This window comes from Lingula anatina, chromosome 1, assembly GCF_051362555.1.
Source record: "Lingula anatina isolate TDL-2025a chromosome 1, LinAna3.0, whole genome shotgun sequence".
Classification (NCBI taxonomy): Eukaryota; Metazoa; Brachiopoda; class Lingulata; order Lingulida; family Lingulidae; genus Lingula; species Lingula anatina.
This window is the reverse complement of record NC_141767.1, coordinates 34462775-34474165: the sequence shown is the minus strand read 5'-3', so window position 1 is coordinate 34474165 and position 11391 is coordinate 34462775. Positions and strand designations below refer to the sequence as shown.

At 36.0% G+C, this 11391-nt stretch overlaps 1 protein-coding gene across 2 annotated transcripts; it reads left to right on the top strand.

Annotated features, from left to right (window-relative positions):
- Window positions 1–176: 176 nt before the first annotated feature.
- On the top strand, window positions 177–11111 carry LOC106180128 (inositol hexakisphosphate kinase 1). Of its 2 annotated transcripts, none has more exons than XM_086999323.1 (6): window positions 177–307; window positions 4684–4888; window positions 6498–6726; window positions 7259–7425; window positions 8316–8491; window positions 8803–11111. In XM_086999323.1, the coding sequence occupies exons 2-6, from the start codon at window positions 4693–4695 to the stop codon at window positions 9463–9465; spliced, it is 1431 nt and encodes a 476-aa protein (XP_086855449.1). In that variant the 5' UTR covers window positions 177–307; window positions 4684–4692; the 3' UTR covers window positions 9466–11111. The 2 variants fall into 2 exon arrangements, with proteins under 2 accessions (XP_086855449.1, XP_013419479.2); XM_013564025.3 differs by having other exon boundaries at window positions 186–322.
- Window positions 11112–11391: the final 280 nt, after the last annotated feature.

Sequence of the window (11391 nt, the reverse complement as noted above, 5' to 3'; positions counted from 1 at the left end):
CTGACTGGCTGATTAAACAATCGATTAATGGACTAATTAATGATAAACTAATTTATTTGAGATGGAGCTGAAACTATTTTGAAAATTAAAGTAAATATATTTTAAAAAATATCTTTTAAAGCTTTGATCGACTAGTTTATCTTGAGTTCCTCGACGGTATTGCCATCTATCTTTGAAACGCAGCATAGCCATGTCACGTGCCTTCTGTTCTTAGAGATGATTGGCTATATTAATCTATTGATGGCAGTGATCTGCTGCCATGTATTTTTCCACTGAGAAAGTACACGTTTAATGAGTTAATCATCAGGTAAGACGAATTAAGGTACGTGACAGTATGGAACTTGTGTTTTCTTTGTCATACAGTTGTCATCCACACAAAAATATAATCACTTCGAGTTCATTAACGCCTGTTGAAAAAAATATTTATCCCTCTGAAAGAGGTTCCGATACGTACATGTTTAGTCTTTACTACCGTCCTTGCGTCTCAATCTAATCTTGTACTGTAAGATAGAGATAATCTCGGGATTTCATGTAGTACGACGAATGAGGTTAGTAAGTGTCTTCAGTAAGCTTCTAGAAATTATTTGTTGTTCTTTCGGTATACGTTTATTGATTATTACACTGACAGCAGTTTACGGTTACTTATACTATGACAGCATTTAGTTGTTTTCTGAGGAAAAGAAAAAGATATCATATTATCACTCTATTAGGTATTGAGGAATATACAGTTTAATACTGTAAATAAGTATTTTAACATTTCAGCCTTTTCATAAGTGATAGAAATTGAGGATTAGATCAGTAGCCCTTCGTTTCCGAAATGAAATAACAGTCGCTGGCACAGTGAAGCAAATTTCGGCTGGCACAGATGATAGTCATCTGATAGAACTGAGAGCGCAGTGTCACTGTTTGTCAAATGATAGGATCAGAAATTTATAACGCATGTCTCATTTGCTTTTCCATCGTCATTTCATGAGACACTTTAAATGAAAAGAAGATTTTAAAAAAATCCACACCACAATTGCTAGGATATTTGTGGAAAAATCAAATTGTAATATGTGCAGTTATACTGTATATTGGTTGGGGTTCCAGGTTTTTAGGTGAAAGGGTTTTCACGGAAGAAGTTGGAGTCATACTATTTGAGTTTCAAACTGCAGTTCAGTGAACTTACTGAAATATTCAGTGAAGGCATCAGTGGCATGGATGTTTTGAGGCACAACAGTTGTCAGTTTTGTCAGCCATAGCTTGTGGAATATGACACCCAAGAAAGATGTCTGATTGATAACATGTTTATATTTTGTCTTGTGACTGCACATTTGATAGCTAAATCTACATGCACTGTATTATTTTCAGTCATAGGTATATCATGACTGCCCTGTGTCACTATCTGTCATCTGACTTTCTCAAGGTCTTATGACAGAGTAAACCCTGCTGAATAATTTCATTATGTCAGCTGTTGAAAAGTATCAACAATACAAGGTACTTGTACCCTCTAGCTATCTTTGAAATGAGAAAATGTTCAATCACATGATATATTTAGGATTCCAAGTAGGGCTATCACAATTTGGCTGTGGAAAAGTTATGATTAAATGTCTTTTCATTATTAGAGCAATTCCAATGACACCTTTCTAAATTCTTTATTCATGTTCAGATGGTCTATCTTGGGTAGCACTAACACAAGCCAATTTAGCCAAATGCTAAAACTGACTTAAATTGGCTAAATAAAAAGGACTTGATTTGACTAATTTTAGTCAAATTTAAACCATATGGATAACAAATTGACAAATTTGGCTAAGCGAAAAAAATTGCTAGCACTACCCCATTCTAGGTTCACATAATCATCTGGATTTCATGTTGTTCATTGATGGCCATATTGATGGTTTGTTGGTACTTGAACAACAGATGATGCCATTTTCCAAATTTTACGAAAGTGCTGTACACATAATGCATCCAAGTATGGAGAAATCTAAGAGAAAAATGACCTATAATGCTAGGGTTATAATCCACCTACACCTGCTGTTAAAAATCATTACTTGGTGCACATATATATAAATATTTGCCTATGGATGAACAGTATATTGATCTGCAGTTCTCCTTTGTAAAGTGATGCAACAGCTGAAGCTGGTTGAAATGCTGTCAAACGATCAATACTTGCAGGCTGAACATGGCTGATGAATTGAGACACAGTTGTATTGCTTTGGTTAAGCAAGCTTGAATTATTTTGCCTTGCCAGAAAACTTCTTTTTTTTTTCAAAATAGTGATAAGATGTTTTCTTTCTGTTCGTTTAAAAAGAAGACCTTATGATGCTCATCTTTTGGTAAAATGTGAAATTCTGGCTGAAGCTCAGGAGTAGCACACACAGATAGCTAAGGATTGCTTGTTGCCCTTTTGAAAGGCATGTGGTATTCTAGGAAGCCAGTATCATATCTGTGTTTCAGTCTCATAAACTTGAAATAGGTCATATTTGTTTATGCCTAAGGTCCCTTTGACATGAAGGTCAGATAGAGTATTTTAAGCTTGATAAGCCAGGAGTGATAACCCAAGGGCCATTATTTTTAAAGCATGAGCTATAAACAAGTTTTGTTTACAACTATGTGGGAACATTTTTAACTCGGTATGTTTTAGGTCTATTTCAAAGGAAGCAATGATGAGGTAGGGTCTGTATGGATGCATATGTTTGCATTCAGAACAGATGATCTCTTGACTAACTGATCTATGGACTAAATGTGGCCAAACCCACTTAAAAGCAAGCCACCTAATCCTTTGAACCCCTCGCCTCCATAGGTGCCAATAAACGGATTAAATATGGGCTCCAAGGTTTAATTACTAGGACGGTGCGTGTGGAGGCGGGAAGACCATCAGGGCATAAGTTGGGATTGCTTTTAAGTGGGTGGGCCATATTTGATCCATGGATGTGTTAGTTCATGGAACTACTGTACTTTTTCTGAATGCCCTCTTTGTTATAAAGTCGTAATTGGAGTATATTATGTATTTTTCTTATTAAGATTCTACTTGGGGGAAATAAATACTCTGTTGCTAGTTGCGAAGCAATTACCAGTAATATACACAGACTTCAGTTTGAGTGCAAATAAAAGATGTGAACAGTTTCAGAACAATGTTATTGGGAGACAAAGTAGTAGTAGATTTTTACATGAGCCAAGAGTATAGCAGAATTCACCATGGTTTTTGTCAGCAATGGTAACATACATGTCCATAAGCCATTCATTTTCCTCAGGCTTTAAAATAAAAAAGAAATTGAACAACTGAACAATATATTCACTGGGATTGAATGGGTAAACCTTCACTCTGTTATATTTGTAACATAAAATATTCAAGCATGAGATGAGCAATCCTTGATTGCGTCTTTTAGTTCAAATACCTACGTGTACGTAGCTTACTCTGGATGTTTGTGGAATGAATGAAACAGCTTCCAGTAGTTTCTGACAGGTATTTCCCACCTGGTAACATGGTTTTCGTATTAATAGAACACCTTGAGGGGTTGGGGCAGTGGGGGCAGAGACAAGTTTGGTATGCCAGGGATAGGATCTGGCTTAAGAAGCACAATTTACGCATATGACTCATCTGTTCCCTTTATTTTTTTCTTTGCAAATGTCATAGAACAGTAGTGAAACACCCCTTATAGAGATAATGCATTGATTGTCAGTAAGATGGCATATATGTCTTAAGTAGTAACCTTTAATGTTATTATGTTCCTAAGATTTATGTGCTAGGAAACTCAAAGAAGTACTCACTAGATTTGTATTCCCACCAGTTAATATCACCATTTTAAATCTTACTATAGTGGAGGACCTGTTTATTTGCCTAGATGAGATGATGGAGAAAAAGTATCTTAGACTGGGTTCCCACAGATTTAGATCGATCCATCTGGATCGACCTAACTCCCTGGGGGTTCACGCTAAATTGCTGTCAGTCGAGCGCACACGAAAGTTAATTACCGCCTTACAGCTTTTAGTAGGCAGGACAGACATTTAAGCCGGCTAAGGTGATAGCAATCTAGTGAGACTCCCCGATTGATCAATCTAAAAATCTGTGGGAATACAATCTTAGAAAGCACTCATTACTTTTGTGGCATGTTGAAACCATTGCCACTGAGAGTTCAACAAGTACAATTCATAGTAGGAAAGTTCGGTTAATGGCTACAAAAGTGGGTTAAGTGATAGCCAGAAATACATTTTTTGGAAGACTGGTTCCACAAGTTGATATCAATTGAGTGAAGTCGGGTCAACATTTTCACTTGGATGTTTCACAGTGAAAGTGAACAGAAGCACTAGATATTATGTTTGGGTTCTCAAAATTTTCTAAACAATTGGTTTTAATTTTGTTGACACTTCACAGTCAACATACAATTTTGTTTATATATTTGTCATGTGTTGTATTGTCATGTCTTGTCCCCCCTCGCTTATTCTTGTGTACCCCTTTGTATGTAGTCAAGTGATTGAAGCTTAGTTTGGTGAGGTCCATGTAGTTGGGTTATGTCGTGTATAGCATTGTATCATACCTGACTAAATTAAGGGGATTCTTAATAGTGTGTGAATTTGTTTGTCAATTTAAGGTTCTTTGCAAATTGTTGTTGTCATGGTCATAGTTAACTAACAGTATTTTTCTTATTTTATTTCATTAATTGATTATAATTATTTATTCTGTTATATTTATTTATTTCACAGTGGGCCCCAATGCCTGAAGGAATCATGGATGTAAAGGAGATTTGGGAGCCGGTGCCACTGGAACCTTATGTTCACCAGGTGGGCGGAACCAGCAGTGTGCTGAAGTTTGACGATACAACTCTATGTAAACCACTTATTGCCAGGGAACATCATTTCTATAAGACCATGCCGAGTGCGATGAAGGAATTCACACCAGGGTACAGAGGTGGGTTTGGAAGTGTCTGTGTCACTGTTGAATTTGGTACTGAAAGTGGTACCAAATGCAGCACAATTTCTTATTTATAACTTGTACCCTTGCCTATGAAAATGAAAGAAAAATGAAAGAAAAAGATAATAGAAAATCAGAAATTGACAAAAAATTAATTCTGCTATGAACAGATGCAGAAAGGTATTTAAACCCAAGACTGATACTTTGCTTCTGAGGTTTATGAATTTGTCAGTTTCTGTAACACTAGTGAAAAGAGTTGTGGTGTGGCTCAATCCATCCTAGGCTAATTTCTTTATTTATTTGTGGAAAAACCTGTGACAGATTCAGTAGTAGGACTGTTGGCAGGGGACTGCTCCTACAAGGTTATGGTCACTGTTCAATTGCTGGAAATATGGGTGCATCATAAACAGATGGTATGTGTGTAAATATAGTATTAGAGTTATTTGATGAGCTGCAGCTGTTTTCTATGCAGGTACAAGTATTTTTTATAGCCCTGTTAATGACCTATGTCAATTTTTATGATATTCAGAGTTGCCAGTTACATGGCATTTTATCTGATTTCTCAGCACTTCAGTTAATATTTACAGTTATATCCAGTCGTGTTAACAGACATGAGCTTTTTCCGTGGAAAAGTGGAGTCGGAATTCCGCGTTTTTTAAATTCAATTCTGATCCCTGAGATTCGTCAAGGTTAGGTGTTGGGTCCCATGATATATGTTCAGAGTTTTTTTTTAAACCTAGGCTCATGTTTGTGTTAAGCTATGTACATCTTGCATTGTAGAACTGGTTTTTTAGATAAATCAGATTAAGACTGTGTTATTATATAAGTATAAAATGTCTTAATGACTACCTGTCATGTACCTTTTCTGGTTCTTTGTTGTCAACATGATTTTTTGAAAAGGGTACTGAAAATTATAAAAAAAAATATTGCTTCTTTCTTTGAATGAGTGAGTGGTTGTTTTTTTGGAAAAACCCTTTTCCCCTGGCATACCAGGTGTATTTGAGTCACCCTGCTTTCACTAGAGCAGGTTAAACAAACAAACACATACCTTCATTGTAGTAATGACTATCCAAGCTGTATATTTTCAGACCTCTTTTGCTAAAGTATTTCTTTGTGTGGTTGGGATTCCTTGAAAATCTTTTTTGGGATTTTCTGAGAATGTATCTGCAATTCTGATGGATTTTTGCAAAGACAATGGGATCAACTTGATCTTATCAGATTATCTTGTCAGATAATCTGTACTTCATTTATTGATTTGACATATGTTGAGTTGCAATCATAGCCAAAGGATAACATGAGGCGATAGCACATTATTACATACAGTGAATGAGATTACTAGAGATTTTTAGTATAACAGATATGACTTGTTCCAAGAATCGTAATTTTAGCCCTTTCTTATCAATATCTGATTATTAATATGCAAGATTTTTCAATAGTTTTGCAATTGATGTTTATTCTACAAAAGGAGACCCCCGAGTTAATAAGGCCATAGGAATAAAAGAACCTATTCCTTAAGGTAAACCATTTTTTAGTAAGAAAGATGAAATATAAACTATAAGCAAAAGATGTATACTTTTAACTTAACAGATTTTTTCAATGATAACAGGTGCAATCGAGGTTGCCTTCCATGAAGACAGCAAGGGTTACCTGACACTAATAGGTTACCCACCAGGTTGCCATGACAAGGTACGTTTATGGAGAGAAGCACAAGAATCCTCAGGCTCGTGTGGGGAAGGTGAGGACCAATCAGATGAGGAGGAGGAGGAGGAAGAGGATTCTGAAACGAGGAGACTCCCCATGCAGCAGTCTAAGGGGAATGGGAAAGAAGCATTAAGGTTGGTAGTGTCATGGAGTTTGACATACTAAGTCTTATATATTGTTGGTCTTGGTTGTGTTGAAATTTGCTCAGAAAATAGGCTATTTTTATTGCAAGCTCAATGATCTTAAAAAACTGCAAGAGAGAGAATATCTGAAGGTGAATATATTAATAGGAAGAAGCAAACTTGATTCTGATTATTGAATTGGGTTCAGAATTAGAGAAAGTATAAGGACTTATTAATAAGCACCATATTCATTAAGGTTAATGCACACATCAGGTTAGTTTTCAGGTATCATTTATAAAACAACGTTTAAGAAAATGCAGTTTATTCATTTTTGTTCACGTGTAGTGAGTAATTGCCTTACTCTTAGGTAAACTTTTCACCTGAAGTGCACCAGAAATGAAATCTTTGAGGAGGGGGGATTCAGACATATTCAGTCATTGTTTGGTTACGAGGTATTGTTCAATGAATGAAAGTCAGGACTCCACAAACTTTAAACATGGATATCACAACTTTAACTTTGGCGACTTGCCTTTCTCTCATTCAGGGTTCGTATGAGGAGAACTGGAAGCATCGACTTTGAAGGCGATGTGGAAGTATTGGACAACACAGACCAGTTAGTGGAACACGCAGGGCACAACCCATGGAGTTTACGCTGTCACAAGCGCACACTATCCAAGATGTGGAAGAACATCAGCCCATCTGGGACATTCAGTATCCTTATGCAATTTCAAGTTTTTTTCCCAGTCTAATCAAAGTATTATGGTGATTAAAAGGGTCTTCTTTTTTTAAGGTGAATAAATTTATTTTGTTTATTGAATGATTTTTTGAAATCATGTCAGAAAGCTGTGAGATCCTTGCTCTCTGATATAAAGAATCAGGGTAGAAGGGTCTTTTGTTGAAATTGTAACCCGGTGATAATCACGTGTCAGAAGGCTGTCATGTCCCTTCTTCCTGATCTGAGCAGACAGATGGAATTGGGTCACCCAGATCACCCAGACAGTACAGCTAAAAAGCAATGACCCCATTATTACCCTCTTGTACTTGGCACCCTCCAGAACACATCACATCACATCACATCACATTATTTTTAGGCGTACTTTAAACTCAAGGTTTTGACACCTTGTTGATTCTGTGGCTCAAACAATGATTGCTAGGGTTGTGTTTATAGACTGCTTGACTGCACTGTCATTCCTTCAGTGAGTGGTGATTGAAATTCTGTCTCGCCATTGTTTGGTTAAGTACAGGAGAATAAAAGGAGCTGGGTCACCTTAGGGACATGTGCCTGTGCATCTATTAAGGGGAATGTTTACGAATTTGTTTCTCTAGAAGAGGTACATACTTCCATATATTGTACAAGAGTAACTATTTTTGGCATTAAGGACAAACAGATGATTTGTGTAAAATGTAAAGGGGAAATGTATTCAATTTTGAATGGAAATGAAGAGGAAAAGCTGTTTTTTTTTTTTTTTTTTTCATACTTTTTCATACATTTTACAGCTATCAGATAATGCCATTCCCAATATAAATTTCTGCAAATGTTTTGAGTTGTTTTAAATGAAAAAGGATAAAAATGGACTTTGTATACCTTAACTCATGTGCAGAATTTATTTTGTTGGAGAACGTGTCCTCAGAGTTCAAATATCCCTGTATACTAGACTTAAAGATGGGAACACGACAGTATGGAGATGAGGAAAACGAAACAAAAAGGAAACGGAAGATAGACAAATGTGCAGCCACTACTTCTGCATCCCTAGCCATAAGGCTGGCTGGAATGCAGGTAATGTTTGAGGTCACTGAATTTTTAAAAAAAATGAAAAGAAATCAAAAAAAAACTTGCTTCTTATTTCATGCTTGATTGAATATCAACACATCTCAAGTAGGCTCAGTCAGTTAGATCATTATAGATGTGAAGGCAACTGTGACATCCCCTTGTGACCCGTTTCAACCATAAAAATGATTGACTTTTTGACAGAGAGTACACAAAAAATTAAAAAGTACACAAAGAGGATTTGTTTATTTTCAAAGTGTACTTTTTCTTAATGTTTTTCAGATGGTGATTTGAATGCTTTTCATTGTTTCTTTCCTCAGGTTTACCAGGTCAACTCCCTCAGCTTTGTGTGCAGAAACAAATACTACGGGCGTGGACTTACAGTGGAGGGATTCAAAGAGACGCTTTATCAGTTCCTGCACAACGGGCACAAACTTAGAGTGGACATTATTGACCCTATGATAGAGAGACTGCTGCAGTTCCATGAAATGTTGTCCAAGCAAGACACATTCCGTTTCTATTCCAGTTCACTTTTACTGATGTATGATGGGAAAGAGCACACGTCGGATATGAAGAAGAACACACCGGTGAGGGAAATGGCTCCAAAGAGAAGCAGATCATTGGACGATAGCAGTTTTATTACCCCGGGATCGTCGAGTGGCAGTGACGATAGCAATGAAGATCAGTTGCTGCTTTTGCCATCTTCTTGCAGCGCCGAACACCATACACTATCAAAAATCAACGCAGAGAAGCCAAAGAGCCTGAGTAAAGAGAACATTAGTAACAAGTGCAATGTAGAACCACGGAGCAAACATCCCAGGCCGCCAAAGGTGGATGTCCGTATGATTGACTTTGCACATACAACGCATGAAGGATTTACAGAGGATAACACAGTCCACAGGGGACCAGATAAAGGTTATTTAAAGGGCTTAGAGAATCTCATTAAACTCTTTGAAGAAATCAAGACACAATACGCGAGGTAGCATCATTTACCAAAAGTAAGAAGGACCTTTAAGATGTAAATGATATCATGATGTACTAGGATTTTGGTGGAACTTAAATAAAACTGACAAAATTATTCATTTTCATATAACCCTTATGTGAGGGTTTTAATCTTGCTCTTAATAGACCTGGTGACTTGTTTTGTTTTCTTTCTTTGAATGTAGATAAGAATTGGTCGAAATATTGATAGTCAGATCTGTTTATTTTGATTGAATACCCCCAAATTATAGAACTTGGCCTCTGTGCCGACTTGCATAGAATTGTGTGAACAGAGTTCTCTGGAACTGTTACAGTAGAACAAATACAAGTCGCCTGTTATTGAAGCTTGTCTGATAATTTTGAACCACTTTTCCACCACCAGAAAGTGTAGGCTGTTTATGAGGGTTTAAAAATGTTATAATTACTATTTTCTCAAAGCCTCAGGAGCTTGGTAGTTGTTTTTAGAGCCAGTGCAATCATGAGCGATTTTGAAATGAGTATACATTTGGATAGAAGCTTTATGTATCTTACAGCTTACTTGAAGGAAGTAAAAACCCAAATATGCTTGAAAAAAAATCAAGTGCCATATTTACTTTGGTTGCCTAAAACTCAATATTTATTTTAATTTTTAATCAGGTATTCAGTAAATATTTATTTAACAGAGACAGAACACGATGTTGATTATAAATGTTTCTTTTGTTTCCGTGAAACACAAAGGTTTATGGTATTTTAGATGAACAACTGCTATTTAAAAGTGAATAAGTTAAAGGAGGAGTTATGGATTGGGGCAGGGGAGGGACAGGGTTATAGCTTTAAAATATGTACACAGTCAGGCCATATCTTGTGTCAAAGAGGCTGGTACTTTTTTGGTATCTTTGCCCAAATTTTACAGATATTAATCGATGATTTCAGTTCGACTATCGGCTGCATTCTTGAAAAAAACCCGAGGGAATCGTACATTGAAGAACGAATGCTTGAACAGGAGATGTAAAAATTGTTGACGATATTCATGTGTCAGTAGTTTATACCAAGGATGAATTCGAATGAGACAACAGCTTGTACAATGTCTTTAACTCTTCACAGCGAAACTGGAAATTTTGAAAGAAGTTGGTATTGATTTGCAGCGATTGTTTAATAAACGCCCAAGGAGCTTTAAAAAGAAAAATGGGATTTTGAAATGAAATGTTTGTAGTTAAATATTCACGTTGAAGACTTTCATTGCTATCATAGTTCTTTTCCAAGTTGTTCCTGTATATTTTACACTTCTAACTCTAGTTGTATCAAGTTTTCGTTCTCTGTAAGAAATTTGTATGTCGATTATTTCCATGACTCTTTGTAATCAATTATTTTCATTTTGGTGACTTAAAATGAATCATACTTTTAAATATCAATCATTCTTAAAAGTACAGTTTTCTCCTAAATGGAGTTAAAAAGTTCCGACCGGAAAATTCATTGATCGACTTAAATTTTAATCGTAGACATTTCCTAGTAGTTTGTCATTAGAGTTCATCCATTTAGTGTTCAAAGTGTTTTGTTCCATTCGTTTGTGATATTTATGATATTGATATATATAATAATTTACTATGTTGTCTTTATTTTAAGTAGTATATTATACTTAATTACCAAAATAAATATTTATTACATGTAAGCAGCTTCCATTTTTCCCGAAAGTCATTGTTATCTCGAGTGCGTAGACAAAATTGATGTTTTAAAAGAAAATTAAACAAACTTGGGAGTTCATGAATTTGGCGCCGAATTTTAATTTTCCCCTCGATGCACAATATACTGGAGGTATAGGGAAGCTCAGAACCTTTTCTTAACTTATATGAGTACATTTGGGACGAATAAAGCCGAGATATTTAGTTACTCTGTGCGGCTTATCTCAAACTCAAGTGTGCAATTTATACTTTTACTTCAGTGTGGGTTGA